General features: G+C 35.8%; 3 protein-coding genes across 4 annotated transcripts in view; 1 reads left to right on the top strand and 2 right to left on the bottom strand.

Annotated features, from left to right (window-relative positions):
- LOC102738867 (GPI-anchor transamidase-like) overlaps positions 1-491 on the top strand; it is a 2,078-nt gene extending 1,587 nt beyond the window's left edge. The window contains 1 exon segment of the mRNA XM_081819919.1: positions 328-491. Coding sequence (XP_081676045.1) covers positions 328-491 — 164 coding nt within the window.
- LOC102746459 (killer cell lectin-like receptor subfamily F member 1) overlaps positions 1-6,043 on the bottom strand; it is a 14,530-nt gene extending 8,487 nt beyond the window's left edge. The window contains exon 1 of one of the 2 annotated variants that reach the window (XM_006732133.3): positions 5,854-6,043. In XM_006732133.3, the coding sequence (XP_006732196.1) occupies positions 5,854-5,938 (85 nt within the window). In that variant the 5' untranslated portion in view covers positions 5,939-6,043. The remainder of the gene's footprint in view (positions 1-5,853) is intronic. The other variant, XM_081821199.1, reaches the window with a different exon arrangement.
- Positions 6,044-9,136: 3,093 nt separating this feature from the next.
- On the bottom strand, positions 9,137-10,052 carry LOC102738375 (MICOS complex subunit MIC26). Its single transcript, XM_006732111.2, has one exon. It carries the CDS (start codon positions 10,028-10,030, stop codon positions 9,434-9,436), a length of 597 nt encoding a protein of 198 aa, XP_006732174.2. The 5' UTR covers positions 10,031-10,052; the 3' UTR covers positions 9,137-9,433.
- Between the last annotated feature and the right edge of the window lie 11,082 nt (positions 10,053-21,134).

Below are 21,134 nucleotides of genomic sequence, written 5' to 3'. Positions count from 1 at the left end.
GACGAACCATGAGAGACGATGGACTCTGAAAAACAAACAGGGTTCTAGAGGGGAGGGGGGTGGGAGGATGGGTTAGCCTGGTGGTGGGTATTGAGGAGGGCACATTCTGCATGGAGCACTGGGTGTTATGCACAAACAATGAATCATGGAACACTTCATCTAAAACTAATGATGTAATGTATGGGGATTAACATAAGAAGTAAAAAAATAAAAAAAAAAAAATAAATAAATAAATAAATAAATAAATAAATAAATAAATAAAAAAGACTGGATGGATGAGGAACTCGTGGAACCACTGAAATAAGCTGAACAACTTCTGTAGCTCAGATAATTCACCAGAAACCAAAGCTGAAAGATTGGCATTCTCCTGGCAGTTTTATTCTGGGATTGTGGGCATGTATTATAATGGTTTTCTTCAAAACTTAAGGAATCAAGCATATGAAGTTCATTTTCTAGATGTGATGTGTGAAGAAGACGGCATGGAAGACTGAAACCTTGGATAAAATTTTATGTCATTATGCTTTTTAAAAAATACATTGTTTTTGTGTGAATTGGGCAAAAAGTATAGGGAAACTAAATTTGAATGAACTATTGATTTTATAACTTAAAGATAAATAACTGTTAATGCAAGTGCTAAGTGGCACTAATTATACTAATTTTTGTTGTGCATGTTATTAAAAAGATTGAACAGGGCGCCTGGGTGGCTCAGTCGTTAAGCGTCTGCCTTCGACTCAGGTCATGATCCCAGGGTCCTGGGATCAAGTCCCACATCGGGCTCCCTCCTCGGGGGGAAGCCTGCTTCTCCCTCTCCCCCTCCCGCTGCTTGTGTTCCTGCTCTCGCTATCTCTGTCTCTGTCAAATAAATAAATAAAATCTTTAAAAAAAAAAAAAAGATTGAACAAAGAAAAAAATAAAAAATAAATAAAAAGAACTTAGCTTATGGAATTGTATGAGTAGTTTATACTGAGTAAATGAACATCTATATTTTGCATAATAGTTTATGTCATCAAAGATAATTTTTATAAGTGCATCACAATAATTAATAAGGAACCACTCCCCATAACTATGATTAAACTTAGAGTTCAGTCAATAAATTGAGTTATTAGTACTGAAATTTGTGTTCCAAATACCCTTTAAACCTACGGGAATTAAAAAAACCACATTTGAAGATGCTAAACTCTGTCAAGAAAAAGCATAATAAATCATATGAAACAGTATGTCAGAGAACTAGTACACAGTTTTTATCTTATAGTATTGACAAAGATCGTAAAATAAGATTTATTATAATTCAATTAATGACCCTGCATTTCCCAGATTATTTTCTAATATTTTAATATATTAAATTTATAATCAATAAATTCAAAGTGTTCAGCATATGTAAAAAATGTCATTTATTCACTTAAAAAAATCAAACACATGATTATCAGAAAACATTAGGAGAAAAGATGTGGAAGCCGTTTCAGATTCAATTCAGACTCAATTATTTCTCCCAAGTATCATGAATTGAGCTTTACAGTATGAATTTGAGGCATATTAAGGCTTACAATTTTGGAGGAAATAACATTTTCATTACCTGTGTTTTCTCCTGTAGAGAAGTTGTAGAGAATTCTCCCATATAGAATTTAACTTACCAATCCTTTAACATCAGAAAATAAAAATAAAAATAATTTAAAAACAAAAAGCCCTACAATCAGTCACTCCTAAATGTCCATACAAAAATCTTAAATATACTAATAGTAGCCAAAACATACCTCGACCATGGTGGGTTTATTCTAGGAATACACGGGTTGTTCAATAGTAAGAAATTCATTTTATCTTATTAATAGAGCTAGAGAGAAATGTATCATCATCCCAATAGATGTAGAAAGTGCAACTGATAAAATCCAACAACTTTATGTTAGAAAATAAAGCAGGAATTGATGGATACTTGTTCAATATGCACAAGAGGTTTTTTTTTTTTTTGGTCTAATTAAGTTAATTGAGAAACGCTGGAAGTTTTCCACAAAAGTTTGGAAAAAAATTAATTAACCTTAGTAAAAAGGTTAAAAGAAATATTCTTAAAAGTAACTATAGATACAATAATTTGCTAATGAATACACAATATAAAAAGAGGTAAACCGTGACATCAAAAACATAAAAGGCAGGCATTAAAAAGGTAGAATTTTTGTATGCAATTGAAGTTAAGCTGTTATCAGGGTAAAATAGACTCTTATATCTATAAGATGTTTTATATAAGCCTCATGGTAACCACAAAGCAAAACCTACAGCAGATGCACACATTAAAAGAAAAGGGAATCAAAGCATATCACTATGAAAAATCAATTCACAAAGGAAGACGGAAGGAGAAGGAGAAAGGAATAAGGGAATTACCAAACAGCCAAATAACAGGTAATAAGATGGCATTAGTAAGTTTTTTTCATATGAAGAATTATTCTAATTCTAAATGGATTCAGTACTCTAATCAAAAGACATGGAGTGGCTGGATAGATTAAAAAAACAAAACAGGACACAACTACATGCTGTATACAAGAGACTCACTTCATCTTTAAGGATACAGGTAGGCTCAAAGAGAAGGCATAGAAAAAGATATTCCATGCAAATGGAAACTAAAAGAGAACAGAGGTAGCTATACTTATATAAGACAATGCAGAGTTTAAGTCAAAAACTGTAACAAGAGACAAAGAAGGTTATTATATAATGATAAAGGGATCAATTTATCAAGAGGATATAATAATCATAAATATATATGCACCCAACACCAAAGTAGCGAAATACATTAAACAAATATTAACAGACGTGAAAGGGAGAAATTGCAATGCACTAATAACGCATTCAATAATGATAGATCATCCAAACAAAAAATCACTACAAAAATCTGGGATTTGAACTATTACTTTAGAGCAAATGGACCTAGCAGACATACAGAGAACATTCCATCCAACAACAGCAGAATACACATTCTTCTCAAATGCACACAGAACATTCTCAGTATAGATCGTATGATAAGTTACAAAACAAGTCATGGCAAATTTAAGAAGATTGAAATCATACCAAGGATTTTTTTTCCAATGACAATGGTATGAAACTACAAATCAAGACAGCAGGATAACTGGAGAATTTACAAATATGTCAAATAAAGCAACACAGTCCTGAAAAACTAACAAGTCAAAGAAGAAACCAAAATGGAAATTTAAAAAAATCTTGAAACAAACATGAAAATACAACATAAAACTTAGAGGATGCAACAAAAGCACTTGTAAGAGAGAACTTTATAGCCATAAATAACTACATTTACATTAAAAGAAAGATCTCAAATAAACTATCTAAATTTAAACCTCAAGGAACTAGAAAAAAGGGCAAACTAGAGGGAGAAAATATTTGAAAATTATATAACTCTCTGATAAAGGGTCTATACCCAAAATATATAAAGGACTCTTACAACTTACACAACTCAATTAGAAAAACAAACAAACAATCCTATTTTAAAATGGGCAGGGGATCTGAATAGACAGTTTTCCAAAGAAGACCTACAAATGGCCAAGTATGTGAAAAGTTATCTAACGGCACTAATCATCAGGGAAATGCAAACAAAACCATAATAAGATATCACTTCACGTCTGACAGAATGGCTACTATCAAAAACAGATAACTGGTGTTGATGAGGATGCAGAGAACGTTCAACCCTTGCACACTGTTGGTGAAAATGTAAGATGGTGCAGTCACTACGGAAAACAGTATGGCAGTCCCTCAAAAAATTAAAAATAGAGCTACCATATGATCCAGCAATTGCATTTCTGGTTATATCCAAAAGAACTGAAATCAGTATTTCAAAAAGGTGTTTGCACTCATGTTCATCGTGGCATAGAATGGTACAATCATGTGGAGGGATATTTGGGGGCAAGCTAGCAAAATTACATAAGCATTTACATTGGATCCAGCAATCTTTCTTCTAGGAATACATCCCAGTGACATATTGGCAATATATGAAAAGACATATGTGCAAGCACTGCAATGTTATTTATAATAGGGATATAATAGAAAAAGAATGCAAACATCTTAAGTGTCCAGTAATGAAACTAGTTGAATGAACTATGGTACATCCACTTAATAGAGAAATGTTAGGCTGCATATAGGATTAAAGTGTGTGGGAAGGAGAGAGCAGGGTGAAAACAGCAAGACAGAAGCTGGATCTTTGGGAGCTGGAGATGTCTGGAAGTACCTTGCTATATAGGTTTGACTTTGAAAATATATAAATGTTTTAAATAATTATAAAATGATTCTAATATATAATAGGCATTATGTATATTGTTATGATTGCATAATATGTATACTTATACATAATTATAAAATAAGTAGTCAAAATGAAAAAAAAAGCGATCCCTAAAAATGAAATGGAATATGAAGTAAAGGGTCCTAATCCGTAGAAAGGAAGTATTTCAAGCAATTTTATTTTTTTATTTTTAATTTTTTAAAAATATTTTATTTATCTCTTTGAGAGAGAGAGAGCTCATGTGCACGCACAAGCAGGTGGGAAGAGGCGAAGGGAGAGGCAGACCCCCTGTTGAGACTGGGAGGGTGGGGAGGCTCGATCTCAGGACCCTGAGATAGTGACCTGAGCTGAAGGCAGATGCTTAACTGACTGAGCCACCCAGGCTCCCCCAAGCAATTTTAAAGCATAATTTGACTGTGCTTGCCTGATGGAATATATACTAAGGACAAAAAACCCCTGCAAAAACATTTCAATCTGCTTTAAGTAGCTATATTATTAGTAATACTATTTCTATAGTGATTCTGAAGCTTTAGATAGTGGCAAAAAATGTACTTTCTTATTTTCATTAGCACCAAGACATGAGAAAAAATATACAAATATATAGTCACAGAGTTAAGTAAAAGCCCTGTGTAAAATGACAGGGCTTAAATTGTCAATTAGATTCGAATGTGTATCATACCGTAAGCTTTACTAAATATTAGCAAATTTTACTATTAGCAGAGGATACATTGGTAAAGGATGAATATCAGTATGCCACTTAAATAGCTAGGGTTACACATTTATTATTTGCAGCCTCCTGAGCTCCTTTCCTGAACCAAAACACATTTTGGTTTCAGAGTGGCATCTACAAACTGAGTGTGAAAAAAAGTTTACACAGAAGAGCCATTACATTTTGTGGTCTTTCAGGTTAGTATCTCTACTTTCCAAAACAAAATTTTCCACCTAGTGAAAAGCATATTTTAACGTTTTTGACATGCTGAATTAAAAACTAGTACTAAAGATGCCATTTTTATGAATGATAAGGAGGTTGATGACTGGCACTAAATATTAATTTTAATTTTATTAATTTTAACTGATTGTGTATTGTTCCTGAGAATGTCCTTAGGAAATTATATGACACAAAATCTTACTTTAAAAGCAAATAATCTGGGGCACCTGGATGGCTCAGTGGGTTAAGAGTCTGCTTTTGGCTCAGGTCATGATCCCAAGGTCCTGGGATCGAGTCCCAATTTGGGCTCCTTGCTCAGCGGGAAGCCTGCTTCGCTTCTCCCCCTCCCACTCCCCCTGCTTGTGCTCTCTTTCTCTCCATCAAATAAATAAATAAAATCTTTAAAAAATAAAATAAAATAAGCAAGTAATTGTTAGCCCTCACCTTGATAAATAATAGAGGGATAGACGAACAGAGAGACAGACAGAAAGACGAGACAGAGACAGAGAGAGAAAAGCAAATAAAATAGTCCAAGAAAGTAAAGAACAGAATATTGGAAATTACTGTCCACATTCATGTTCATATTAATATTAACCAATATTAAATCCATACCCATATTAACCCACACCAATTAAAAAAAAACTGAATTTCATACCTTTAAATTTAAGTTGCGGCGTTTGGCTAGAACTCCTTTTTTTCAATTGTAAATTCAATGTCATGTATCTTTCTTCATCTTGCATCTTCAATGTGGGTGAATATATGTGTGTATATATGTACGTTTTGGTTTTTTTTTTAAGTATGATATGTAATCAGAAAAATAATAAGTCTGCTGTTAATCAGAACTAGTCCTCAAATTGTCCACTCAAAGTACAAACAAGGGTGCAGAATTTCATCTATTGGTGAAAACCTCAGAGGAAATGTTTTCTTTTTTTTTTAAGTTTATTTCTCATGACCTAGATAACACATGATTTCTCAACTGTCCACCACATATTGAATTTAATATCATATGTGGTTCTTTAAAAAATGTTTCCTGATTAACCCATAAAGTCAGGGAAATGGAAATTGTACTCCTTTTAGAGTTGAGTTACATGATACATAGGCGTTTTTGGTTTAGCCAAAATATGTGAATTTTTAATTACACTTCTTAATATGGTGATATTTGATTTAATATAATAACTTATAATTACCTAACAGTTAAATTTCCTGATCCTAAAACAACATTGATTACAAATCACGCTAATAATTTAATGATATAAACACTGGCAATTTTTCGCATTCTAAAGACATCTTAAACACACACACAAAAAAATTCAGGGAGTGGGGAGAACTTGGGAAAGAAACCATATTTTTCAATTACTTTTTCTGGTATTTGAAGAGAATGCCCAATATTCACGAGACAGACCAGAAATTTCAGATTTTTTTTCTCAGCTTTAAGGAGGTCTACTTTATATACCATAAAATTCACTCATTGTAAGTACATGATTAGCTGATTTTTAGCAAATATACATGTGTGCAACCACCACCCAAATCCAGTTTTGGCACTTTCTTATCACACTAAAAAGTTCCCTCAAGGCCAATCTAAAAAGAGTAATATAATTCTGGAAATACTGATTTTATAAGTTGAGATAAAGTCTAAAAGTTTGACACTTAAATCCCAAATCTTTAGTCATTGTAGCAAATGGAGAACAGAAACCAAAAGCTTTCCACCAGAAGACTTCACTGGTGAGGCAGAAGACTGAGGAAAGAGCTGAGTAGAGGAGGCACTCCTGCCTGGAAACAGCCAGTCCTGCTCTCACAGAGGGGGCCCGGGGCCCATTAGCCTGACTCCTATCTCATTCCTCTGCTTTCCTGCCCCTAAATCAATATGTGGAAGCCAGAGGGCAAGTTTGTCTCCACAGGCCAATCTTCCAGGACAGAGAATGAGCTGTAGAAGGTGGACAGCAGAGCTGGAGGTGCAAAAATCAGCCTTTTGAATTTAGTAGTGACTTAATGATAATTACATTCAATACTTCCACAGTTACAGTAGCACAATTTTGGCTAAAATTTTCTATTATTTTCCTGCTACACATTTTTCACCAAGAGTCTTCAACTTTTGGTGTATTTATTAATAACTGGGTGGACACAGTGACCTATCTTGTGGATGTCAGTCAGCCTCTTTCCTCAGACATCTCAGACATCCTGGACCTTATTAAATGGTCACCTGTAAAATGATCCAGGACAGTAAGGATGGAAGTTATAAGCTCAGATAATAAGGTCCTCCCCCATCATGGCTGATTTTGCTAAAACCTTGCCAAATGCCCAACCTGTTAAAGGCAGAGACCAAAGCAGAGCACAATTTCAGAGGGAAACCAGCCAACCTCCTGATGGCAGATCTATTACTTAAGAATCTTCCATCATGCACTGTCTAGTGCTTTGTGCTCACAGGAATAATCACATACTTTAGGAGTAGATTTGACTTCTCTAGCTGCGATGCTTCTGCTAGCATCACCATTCACAAAGCTACAGAATGTCTTCTTTGTTGTCATGATTTTCCACACATCCTTGCATTTGACATTTTGCAGAAAAGAAAGTTTGGTAATCAGTTCATGCCTGCAGAATTTATTTATCCATAAGCAACGTGCTGGGCAGGATGCTGAAATGACTTTTTGAAGGCACAGTGGTGACATCAGCTGGTGCCATAGACAGAACGTACTGGTCTATGAATCAAAGCATGGAGTTAGGATTCAACTTCAACGTGCCCCCCTCCCATTATTACACCTTATAATCCACATGAAGAAATTGCTTCCTTTACCCAAGGTCTTGCTGGGGTTTTTTACATTTTATTTTTTTAAGTTTTTATTTAAATTACAGTATAATTAACACACAGTGTAATATTAGTTTCAGGGGTACAATATAGTGATTCAACACTTCCTTACATCACCCAGTGCTCATCACGAGTGTGCTCCTTAATCCCCATCACCTATTTCATCCAAGATCTTGTTTTTGTTAGGTGTAGAGCTTCTAATGCCCAGAAAGAAGACTGTTCTAATAAGGAACATTATCAAGTTCCTGATGAACTAGAAGCCAGTAATTACACTAAACACAAAAATCATTTGTGGAAGTAAAGAACGTGGCCACTGAACCTCCCCTTGTGCTTTTTTGAGCCTCTATAAATTAAGATAATTCTCCCTACCCCATTACTTTTTCAGTTTAGATTTTAATACAAACTTAAAAGATTCATCTTGTCAGATTCTTCATTTTCTCTGAATTTCAGAGTGTTTGGAGTGTATGACTCTGTCACTCCATGCATTAGCTATCCAAGTTGTGTGCCATTACAAATTCGTTATGTTAATTGAAGCATTCTTTTTTTAAATTTTTTATTAACATATACTGTACTATTTGTTTCAGGGGTACAGGTCTGTGATTCATCAGTCTTACACAATTCACAGCGCTCACCATAGCACATACCCTCCCCAATGTCCATCACCCAGCCCCCCCATCCTGCCCACCCCCCTCCACTCCAGCAACCCTCAGTTTGTTTCCTGAGATGAAGAGTCTCTTATGGTTTGTGTCCCTCTCTGGTTTCGGCTCGTTTCATTTTTCCCTCCCTCCCCCTATGATCCTCTGTCTTGTTTCTCAAATTCCTCATACCAGTGAGATCATATGATACTTATCTTTCTCTTTCTTAAAATGTGGGACATGATGAGACCAAAGACAATACATCTGGCATATAGCAAATGATCTCTCTCCCAACTAATGACACCTAACCTAAATAAAACTTCTTTCATGCAGATTGGTATTATGGTAGATTTTGTCAAATATCCCAATGAACACCACATATACTTTATTATGAGTCTTTTTCAGACACATTAGTATAAAACTACCAGGAATATGAGGTCATTCTGGTATGACTTGTACTTATTCGTATTATACACATGACTATTTACTAAGACTTAGAAAACTGTATTTTTTTTTAATTTGGAATTTTAATTATGTACATAAATAGCAACTTGAGAACGAGGAGTTCTAAGGCTAGACATTATCTCTAGGTGAAAGGATTTCCGATTAGTCCACTTGCAGTATGGCATCACCCAAGATAACAAAGAAGCCTAGTATAGTTTGTCCTGAAGAAGAAAGCCAATTTACTATATTCAGTACTGACTTCTCTGCCATTTTTCTGTAGAAATACTGGTTTGCTGCATGGAGTTTCCAATGTTTACCTATAACTGATTAAAATGGGCAGAGCATGGAGCATTCTATTTATTTCCAGGTGAATTCTTCACATTTCCTGGCTTTTGAAAGTTCTCCTTCCACAAATCTTCTACGACTATGTATCCTCGTAAACCCCAGTCATATAATTTCTCCCCAGTGACCTGGACAAATACGATGGCTTGTTGTGGATAATAAAGAGAGGCAGCAAGTCCCATGAATCCAGGTGGATACACCAGCTTCTTTATTTTTGAACCTCTAGCCAAAAGAAGTCCAACAATGCCAGCAAAACCAATAACACCAAGTCTTGGAAAAAAACCAGGAGGTGCATTTTGGAGATATTCATAGCTGCCTAACCCCCATTGAACCAAGCTCTGCATCCTGGGCTTAGTTTGTGAGTACATTTCCTGACACCAACTTGTATATGGCTCGCAGTAATGTCGGAGATGTGAAATGCTTTCTTCAAGTGGGGTCCTTGGCTCCTCCACATATTTAGATTGACCCTCAGGGATGGAGTAGAGTGAAAGCTCATTAACTTTCACAGAAGTTTTGTGAGGTGAGTCCTTTTTAGGTGATGCATAGACTCTGAAGGTGAGCAGACTCAGGCTGGCTGGCCCCACAGACCTCTGAATTACCTTGAACATGCTGCTGGCAGAGGTGGCTCTGGCGGGCTCAGAAAACTGTATTTTTAATAATTCACTCTGCCCATTGTTGCCCAAAGCTCTCAGCTCCAAAAATATCTGATACATTTTATCTTCTCTCCTGTAGAGAACTTGTTCAATGTCTATATATTTGTGAATTTTCCAGTTTCCCTTCTGCTGCTGGTTTGTAATTTCATTCCTTTGTCATCAGAGAAGACACTTAGTATCATTTCAGTCTTAAATGTTGTAAGATTTGTTTTGTGACCTAACATGTACTCTATGCTGGAGAATGTTCTCTGTGTGCTTGAGAAGCTGTGTGTTCTGCTGCCATTGAGTGGAGCACTCTCTATATGTCTGTTAGGTTCATTTGGTCTAAAGCGTGTTCAAGTCTGTTGTTTTCCTTATTGATATTCTGTCTGGATGTTCCATCTGTTGCTGAAAGTGGGGTAGTGAAGTCTCCTACTGTTGTTGTGTTGCTGTTCTAGTTCTCCTTTCTGTTTGTCAATGTTTGTTTTATATATTTGGGTGCTCTGATGTTGGGTACATATACATTTATAACTGTTGCATGTTCTTAATTGATCTTTTTATCATTATATAATGTCCTTCTTTGTCTCTTGTGACAGTTTTTGACTTAAAGTCTATTTTATCTGATATAAATATAGCCACCTCTGCTCTCTTTTATTTACCATTCGCACGAAATATCTTTTTCTAACTTTTCACTTTCAGCTTGTGTGTGTCCTTATAGCTAAAGTGAGTTTATTCTAGAAAGCATACAGTTGGGTCTTGTGCTTTGTCTGTCTGTTTGTTTACCCATTCTAGCACTCAATGTCTTTTTTAAGTTTAATTATTTACATTTAAAGTAATTATTGATAGAGAAGGATTTACTGTTGCCATTTTGTTCTTTTCTGTTAGTCTTATTCTTTTATCTGTATTTTTTCTCTTGATGTCTACCTTTGTGTTTTGCTGATTTTTTGCATTGGTATGCTTTGATTTCTTTCTCTTATGTGTGTGTAACTTCTATACATATTTTTTTGTTGTTGTGGCTTGAGGTTTACATAATAAAATATGTTAGAGTTATAACATTTATTTTTTTAGACCAGATATCAAAATTTATTGGAAAGCTGTATGAATTAAAGCAGTATAGTATCTGTGTAACAATGATAGACCATAAAAGAGAAAAAGATCCCAGAAACAGGTGCACAGATACAGGCAATTATGACAAAAGCGTCTCTGCAGATCAGGAGAGGAAGAAGGACTGACTTTTCAGCAAATGATGCTAGCAAATCTGGTTATCCATATGTGAAAAAATGAGGGGAGGTAGGTGAGGTGATGGGGGAATAAGAGTGTATTTATTTTGATGAGCACTAAAAAGTGTACAGAATTGTTGAATCATTATATTGTACATCTGAAAATAATATACACTGTATGTTAATTATACTTGAATAAAAAATATCTATACAAATGCATAATATTGAACTATTTTAAATTGAACTATTTTATTAAATATTCAAAGGAATTTATAATAAAATAACTTTGATTCATAAAATTCCTTAAATAATTTGATACTGTATTTCACAGCTAAAATATGCAGCTAAGAAGCTACTTCCTGATTTCCTGTAGCTTTCATTTATTTACTTTTAAAACCTTGATAGAGGTTTCACTTATGGAAGTGATTCTTGCAAAGAACCATATTATGTCATGAAGTTTTCCCACTGACCTTTTCAGATACAGGAATTAAATCAGGGATTTTGTTATTATTGAACTCAAAGACATTCATTAACCATACTGTAAATGTCCACATATTTATTGATGGATATATCAATATATATTTTATATACCTATTTGATTTATATTAATAGTATAATCAATATGCCTCAAGATGTCAGTTCAAGCATCATTTCCTCAAGATCTTCCTTGACAATACAACCTAGAGTCACTCTGTTACTGGTTTACTTTCTTGATAGCATTTATATAAGTACATTTACACCAAAAGTGTCTTAAAATACAAGACTGTAAACTATTACAGAATTATCTTTTTAAAAAATTATGAGACCCTTTGCTGTAGATTTTATCATCTGTTTTTGCTGATATATCCTCAATGAATATATGTCCTATATTTATTCATTCATGGTCCAATTAATTAAAAGAATAGTAAGCACATTTTCTTTGTCAGGTAATGTGCTAGGTATTGCTAGGTACTGGGGAGTGAAGATACTGATAAAAGCTGGAACTGCCTCAAAGCATTCCCTATTTATAATACAGGCTAAGTTTAAGACCAGAGGAAAAGCGTATGACTGAAAGTCTTGGAAGGCTATAGAAGTACATCTGATTGGACATAGGGGTAACAAAAAGACGGTATCAGTCTGGGGATTAAGATAGTTTCCCTAATTGAGTAGTGCCCATGGTAGTAATAATTCAAATATGAAGTGATTTTTTTTTTAAAAGATTTTATTTATTTGACAGAGAGAGACACAGCGAGAGAGGGAACACAAGCAAGGGGAATGGGAGAGGGAGAAGCAGGCTTCCCGCTGACCAGGGAGCCCGATGCGGGGCTCAATCCCAGGACCCTGGGATCATGACCTGAGCCGAAGGCAGATGCTTAATGACTGAGCCACCCAGGTGCCCCAAATATGAAGTGATTTTTAACTGTGTTCCACATACATTACATCATTAGAACTTATGATCACACTTTTGTGTGAGCTTAAATTGTTATCTCATTTTGAAAATGAAGAAGAGGAACATAAGAGAGATTATGTTATTTTCCCAAAATAACCCAGGGTTGGTGAAAATCTGAGATTAGAACTTAGAAGGCCTCAGATTTGGTCTTTCCCCCTACACTAGCTTTCCCTACAGTAACAAGTAATGCAATTGACACTATATTCTCATAAACCCTTCATCATAGTCCTCTAAGGCCACAAATGCACTGTTCTACAAATCAAATATCTGCTTAAATTAGACTTTTTTTTTCCTGTCTATGTAAACAATGACCTCCAAAATGAAGAAAGACCCTCCAGTATTTGTACATGTGCGGAAACAGTAGATATGATATAACAAAATGCAATGGATGATTTAATCTTTGAAAAACTTCACACATACAAAATTGAAAATCATATACGAAAATGTATTAAAACCATATGATCAAACACTCATATAAAGTAGGAAAAATGTATTTCAGAAAAAGGAATCAGAGTTCTTTCTTTCCTGTTTTTGCTCACATATCTAATCCTTTCCTCTTCGTCAATAATCTCTGCATAGACTGTTTTTCCTAAAATAGCTTCTACCACGCATGCATGCATTCATTCATTCATTCAGTGTTAATTTAATAGCTAGAATGTTCCAGATCTTGACAGTACAATAACTTAAGAATAATGACTAATAATTAAGAAAGGAAATACCAAACATCAGTGATAGAGTTTCTGCTGAGCTAATCTCTGCTTTTTTTTGCAGACCATAATTTATAAAACATGTGAAGTAGGAAAGAGTCTGTGTTTGTAGGTCCAGCATCCGTCAGTCACCATCCTGCTAGCTTGTGTCCAACAGGTGTCTGGCTAATGCCTGGCTGGGAAGGTAGGACTTGGTGACTGTATTCAGCCCTGGGAAGAAAACTGTTTGCAAGAAGAGCAGCGCAAGAGGCCTGCTCTTACTCTCCACAGAGATTTTTTCTTGATCCCATAGTAGCAGGTCTTGTTTAAAGCCTCACACAACCACTAGAGAGCACCAGTTGGTTAGCAGAGCTGAAGGTCTGCCAGTGAGAATCCTTGCTGCAAAACAAAAAAACAAAGCCCGAACGCAGCCTGTTGGTCAGCACTCTGCGGATCTCAAACCTACTCAGTCTTTTGGAACACAAACTCATCACGTGGTCTGTTCTCACGCACTGACTCATGCCTTCTTTTAATTAATCTAATTATTTTTAAAGCATACAAAAACAATCAAGTTACATTTGCTTAATATTTAATAATTATCTACACTGATCTGGTTGATTGTTGCACTCAGTACTGCCACCTGCTATCTACTAATATCTGCCTTCATTCAGCAAGGCTGTTATGCTGGCATAATGAATTACTCTTGTAAAATTTAGTTTTTAGGATTAACTTCCCCGCCAAAAAAGTTAAAATTATCAAAATAAAGTAATTTAGATGTAAGATTTTCTGTATTTTTTTAATTTATTTAACAGAGAGAGACACAGTGAGAGAGGGAACACAAGCAGTGGGAGTGGGAGAGGGAGAAGCAGGCTTCCCGCTGAGCGGAGAGCCCGATGCGGGGCTCGATCCCAGGACCCTGGGATCATGACCTGAGCCGAAGGCAGACGCTTAACGACGGAGCCACTCAGGCGCCCCTAAGATTTTCTTTATTATTGAATACTGCATGAGATACCTGAATATACATTTCAAGTTTGTGAAAATAGTAACATCCAAAAGCAGTAAACATCTATACTATTGATTAAATAATTCCATTAGAGTCAGCTGCCTTGAAACCAGTGATGAAATTATAGTTCCTTTTTTCAACTTTATTATATGAGAAATATGTATGCCACAAATAAACAGATTTTATTGCTTTATAAACATATTTCCTTTTAAGAATGCTAAGTAAAAATGACTTACAAAAGTTTAAGTTGAAATACTCTCAATGCCAACCTGCTTTGGACACCCTATGTCAAATACCCTTCAACAGGCCTCAAGACTCTTAACAGTCCTGTAAAATTAATTAATTTTCTTTCTTTCTTTAAGGATTAAAAAATGGAATTAATGAATTACATGTTAGGTATTTTGCTAAAGTCACACTAAGACCTGTGTAAACCTTTGTTAAAAAGTCACAATTCAGGGCGCCTGGGTGGCTCAGTCGTTAAGCATCTGCCTTCGGCTCAGGTCATGATCCCAGGTCCTCGGATCTAGCCCCACATTGGGCTCCCTGCTCTGCGGGAGGCCTGCTTCTTCCTCTCCCACTCCCCCTGCTTGTGTTCCTGCTCTCACTATCTCTCTCTGTGAAATAAATAAATAAAACCTTTAAAAAAAAAAAGTCACAATTCATGGACACCTGGGTGGCTCAGCGGGTTAAGCAGCTGATTCTTAGTTTCTGCTCAGGTCATGATCTCAGGGTCGTGATCTCAGAGTCTTGAGATTGAGCCCCCAGTCCAGCTCTGTGCTCAGTGCAGAGTCTGCTTGATAGATTCTCTCTCTCCCTCTCCTTCCCTCTTTGCCCTTCCCCCTGCTTGTGCTCTCTCTCTCTCTCCCCCTCTCTCTCTAAAAAATAAATAAAATCTTGTTTAAAACGTCACATTTCAAAAATTGCAATGAGCCACTGGGTAGCTCAGTCGGTTCAGCATCTGCCTTCATCTCAGGTCATAATCCCAGGGTCCTGGGATCGAGTTCCAAGTCAAGCTCCCTGCTCAGCGGTGATTCTGCTTCTCCCTCTCCTTCCGCCCCTTCCCACTTCTTGTGTGCACTCTCTCTCTCAAATAAATAAATAAAATCCTCTAAAAAAATGCAATGAATAAAGACATGATTTTTTTTAATTTTCTGAGAAGTCATTGTCCTAGATGATGTTGACTTCCTGTTTCATATTCTACCAAGAAAACAAAGTGAAACGTACTCAAGTTAAATCATGGAGTTAGCATTAGAGCTCATCCCATGACAGTCAATTACTTTTGCTCATGATATAATAGTCAAAAGACTGATTACCTGTCCCACCCACCTCCATCCCCTGCCTTTTGAAACAGTACCTTAATTGTAAACCAAAGCATTTAGGTCCACTAACCCAAAAAGTGTGGTGGAAATTTTTGCAAAAGAAAGAAGAAAGAAAATTTATTAGCAGAGGTTTGAAACCAGCCAATTCAGATAATATTTAAATGTTTTATATTGTTTTGAACTGAGATCAAAGGTGTAGTGAAAAAATAAATGTATGTCTAGTTTTAACTTATTCAGTATCCTAGAATTAGTCTACTTTTAGTAGGAAAAAATTAGGACTATCCCAGTGAACAGAGACACATTTTGGGCAATGGACTAATTATATATATGGAAATACTTATTGTAGGAAATTAACAAAAGAAATCTCATTAGTAAGTATGAAATTTCAATGCAGGCTTATGAAAATAACAGTCTATATAAATCCTCCACTGCCAAATCAGATCACTTAGGAAGCTACTTATTATAGTTACAAATATGACTAATAAAAAAAAAACCACTCAAGAAAGTCAATATGAAACAAAGAACTTTTACACAAATTTCACATGGGAAGATTAACAGTGGTGGAGTCAGAAGTGCTAGATGTAGTAAAGATGGTGGTTTTGATATTAATGGGTTGCTAATACTAGTTCTCCAGTAGCCAAAAGAAGGAAGAAAATTGAGTATTGAATATAGAATACAGTGATAGATGAATAATGACCTTGACAACATCAGAAAAATAATTTTAAGATTTATCCTGAAGAATACAGTAGAAGAGCCAAGATTTATTTCCCCCAAAGAAAGAATATTGTGGTGTCTTCAATGATTGGAATTAAATAACAAAAATAATAGCAACAATGATAATAAAAATAACCACCATCTGAGTTTCAGCTGAATTTTAGACTGGACGTGAAGACAACATTGTCAGTCAGGTAGATCTGCCTAAAACCCATGTAAAAGCCAACGTAGTCATCCTCACAGTATCTCAGCAGTCTACACACCACTGCTGCTTGAATTTTGCAAAATTAAATCATGATAAATGTTCGGTTGTTAACAGACACAAGAGGAATCAATTTAATACAGACTCTATGAAAAATTTTGATTGCTCAGACTAGGGACTCCCTCTCAAGCTACTACCAATTTCATCTACTCGGGGGACGGGGTATGGAGAAAAGCAGGAGATTTTTCAGCAAGCTCAACCTCAGTATATAAGAAACCATTGGAAATGAGGTTTTTGAGAGCTATAAAGTCATGGTACCTTTCAAAGCAGGGTACAACTGAAAGGAATACATGGTGCCCCAGAGTTATAAGGCTTCTGTGTCTTATTTCTTGGAGTTGGTATCTGCACACCACCTCTACATGCCCAATTCTTTCCTGGGCACTACTGTAGGTACAAATGCAAAGCCTAGAATAAATCTCCTGAATTATTCTGGGAAGTCCTTTCTGAACACTTTTTCTAGTATGACCACCTTCGATCTACTCAATTTGTCATTCACTATCATACACATACATTAATTTATTCATTAATTCAACAAATAATGATTGAACACCAATTATCTGTCTGTCAATGTTCTAGGCACTGGAGATATAACAGTGAATACAACAAAACTGATACTGTCATGCTGCCTACATTCAAATAGTGGGAGATAGCAATAAACACAAAACAACAAAACAGCTGTATAGAAATTCAGATGGTGGGTAAGTGCCTTGAAGAAAAATAGAACAAGATCCAGAGCCCCTGAGTAGCACAGTTAGTTAAGCATCCGACTCTTGGTTTCAGCTTCAAACATAGCAGAGTCATGAGCTTGAGACCTGCATCAGGCTCCAAGCTCAATGGAGAGTCTGCTTGAGTTTCTTTCTCTCCCTCTTCCTCTGCCCGCCCCCTGCCTGCTCAATCTCTCTCTCTGTCTCTTTCTCAAATAAATACATCTTGAAAAAAAAGAAAGAAAGAAAGACAAATAAGGCAAGATCCAGTTATAAAAATAAAGGATTGCTTTGCAATTTCTGAAAGGCAGAAGTAGAAAGATCCCAATTAAAATCTTACTAGGCAGGCAAGAGTTTGTGTTAGCTTGAAATGCAGTGATAACAGTGGAGGTGGATTTTGTATGTATGAAAGAAGAACCCAAGGATTCATAGATAGCTTCAATGTAGATTTTAAGAAAAAGAAAAGAGATAGAGATGACTCAGTATTTTTAGGCTCAGTTACTGGGATAAAAATATCACTAATTGAGATATGAAACACTGGAGAATAATTTAGTATGAAGATTAATTTTGAACATCTTAAGTTCAAGATGCCTATTTGCTATTGAAGTAGAAAGGGTGAATAAGCAGTTGATACACAACTGTTTGTATGTTTATATGGAATGTGGCAAAGAGATCATAGGTTATAAGAATGTGGATATAATGTCAAGGAGCTAGATAGGGTCATCCAAGAAGTTGATGTAGATAGAGTATTGTAAGAAAACAAAAGAGGATAGAAAAGGTTTGGCAGAAGAGACAGAAGGGATGCTCAGTCAGTTGGAGAGTCTCATGCATGACAAATAGAGAAAATGAAGGGGAGGAAGAGAGGGAGGTGGGGGGTGGGGAGGGAAGGGGAGGCCACAGAGGGAGGGGCAAGGGAGGAAAGGAGAAAAAGAGAAATCTATAAAGTCATAACCTGCTGATGGGTTAAGTGGATGAGAACAGAGAGAATCGGTCATTGGTTTTGCAAAATGAGGGTCATTGGTCGTCCTGACAGAAACAGTTTAAGGTGGGGCGCCTGGGTGGCTCAGTCAGTTAAGCATCTGCCTTCGGCTCAGGTCATGATCCCAGAGTCCTGGGATCAAGCCGGCATTGGAGTCCCTGCTCCCCGGGAAGCCTGCTTCCCCTTCTCCTACTCCTCCTGCTTGTGTTCCCTCTCTTGCTGTGTCTCTCTCTCTCAAATAAATAAATAAAATCTTAAAAAAAAGAAAGTTTAAGGTGAAATACTAACTATAAAAGCCTATTTAGAATTGTATATACCTTTACAATGAGACATTTCAACGAGGTTTTGTTATTCCCCAGCTAAATAGATCTATTCAAGTACTATTCAGGTAAAGACAAAAGAGTGGATTTAATTGCATAGGAATTGCCAAATGATATTAGTCAAGTCACAGAGCTGTGACAGGAGACACCGATTTCACTATAGTCATGATGCACAGGTGATCTTACTGTCATTAAAAGAATTTTACAATCCCAGGCCATTTGGTGCTCTTATAGACAAAACCATTTTAAGAAAAATCATTTTTTTGCTCCACAGGTACATTGGATTCTATATTTATACTCTTTGTTAATGTCCTCATTTTATCTTCTTTAAAATTAATTCAGTTATTTGCTACTTTGACATATATTTTGTGTTAGGGTTTTCTTATACTAATAAGAGTTACAAATGATAACCTTAATTAAGCAATTCTTTTTCTTAAACCTTAAGTAAAATTATGAACTTCCAGTACCCCTAAAAAATACCCCTGAAATTTGTAACTTCTTGTTTCTATGTAAGGAAGCTAAATTGACTTCCTATAGATTACGTAACTTCTGTGGTAAAATAAAAGAAACATGTAAAGGAAACAGATGTGTAGGCTTTATACCCTTACTTAGTTGCAAATGAATTCTGAGACTTTAATGAAAACTGAAAGATGACGTTTCCTAAAACCTGGCCAGTTGAAAAATTGTTTCAACATTGAAAGCAAGGTTGTTAAGTATGTTATCTACAACTAGTTTCTCATACAACCCCTTAGCAAGGCTTATTATTAAATCTCTCCCTTTTACCATCTTGTGTAATTGTATCATTTTGCAATTATATTTTTACAGGTAAAAGGATTTATATACAAGGCTTATATCTAAAATTAGACTGTAGACAGCCAGGGCAGGAATCACAGAATTCATCGTTTTCACTTATGGTTCTTACTTTTCTGTTCTTTATTGAGAAGCATGGGACACTAGAGCTTTGCAGTTGAAAGTCTGGATAAATAAAATATTTCCTATTTTATTCATTAATTTAATATTGGATATGCTTTGTTGTTCTTCTAGACACTAGGTGCTCATTGACCTTACCATTCAATCACATTTAATTCAGTACACCTACCATTTAAGCCAATCAGTCATCTGGTCAATCAAAAACAAAACAAAACAAAACAAAAAAGCCCCATACATTTAAATAGATATACAGCTTCAGCTATGACAGTCATAATTATAAATTTTGTCTTTACATCATCTTCCTTCCTATTTCATTGGAAAAATCATTTGTTCACATAATATGGTCTTGGGAGGTTGTCAGCCAGAGTATACCAAGCTCTTGGTTAAAGTGATTAATTAAAAATGGACAAATGAAGCTTCTGTGAGATAAAATATGAATCTATACACTCTGATCTCAGTAAATAGAACCATTTTTGTTTTTCTTTTCTATAAGTCATTTTTATGGTTTCTACAAATGTGATAGTTTTCCTGCAAAATATTCATATCCAAGTGTTTATTGAAGAGTCAAAATATTCATTATAATCATCCCTCAAGAATGTCAGATTCAAGGAGGAGTTGGAAAAGCAGCTATCTTCAAGATATACGCTGCAGAGAACTTCTACATTTGCTCATTCCCTTGTAGTACTGTTCCTAGGGAATAGAGATTGCATATATCATTCAAAAAATAAATAGATCAAGGATGGAAATCAACTTTTTTGCTAGGATATATTCCTGATATTTCTTCAGATTGTTTTTGTAGGTCAGATTCCTCAAGAAACAGACTTTCAGATGGAGGTTTGCATAGAGAATGCTAATTAAGGAGGTATTTCAAAATCAAAACCTGAGAGATACTTCTCTCTGGGCAAAGGAAAACTTTGAACAGTGATTCTGTCCCAACAAAAGCTGTAGTGGACACTATAGGGAACTCTGGAGCTGAGTGGTCCCTTTAAATTCGCCCCAATACAAGGAAGAAATCCAGGCTTCATAGTCTAACATGAACCAGTCATTTGATTCAGTCAGTCCCAACAGAAAGTGTGACATTAAGAAGGTGGCACTCTTTGGCTAAAAGCTATACCATAGAGATTCAGCTAAAGCCTTCAAATGCCAACTCCTGGGCAGCTGAAGGATTGGGTACCTCAGTCCAGGGTGGGGATACTCCACTGCATCCACTGCAGATGGTAAGTCACTTTCTAAACCAAAAGATAGGGGTGCCTGGGTGGTTCAGTCGGTTAAGCAACTGACTTGATTTCAGCTCAGGTCATGATCTCAGGGTCCTGGGATCGAGCCCCATGTCAGGCTCTGCGCTCAGCATGAAATCTGCTTGTCCTTCTCCCTCTGCTCCTCCCCCACTCTCTTTCTCTGTCTCTGTCTTTCTCAAATTAATTAATTAATAATAAATAAAATCTTTTTAAAAAATAAAAATAAATAAACAAAAAGATAGAGAAGACAGGCCCTTTTCTTGATCAGACTCCTCT

The sequence above is a fragment of the Leptonychotes weddellii genome, chromosome 5 (genome assembly GCF_054177405.1).
Source record: "Leptonychotes weddellii isolate Sample4059 chromosome 5, ASM5417740v2, whole genome shotgun sequence".
Lineage (NCBI taxonomy): Eukaryota > Metazoa > Chordata > Mammalia > Carnivora > Phocidae > Leptonychotes > Leptonychotes weddellii.
The sequence above is the reverse complement of the archived record's forward strand: the minus strand, read 5'-3'. Positions and strand labels throughout refer to the sequence as shown.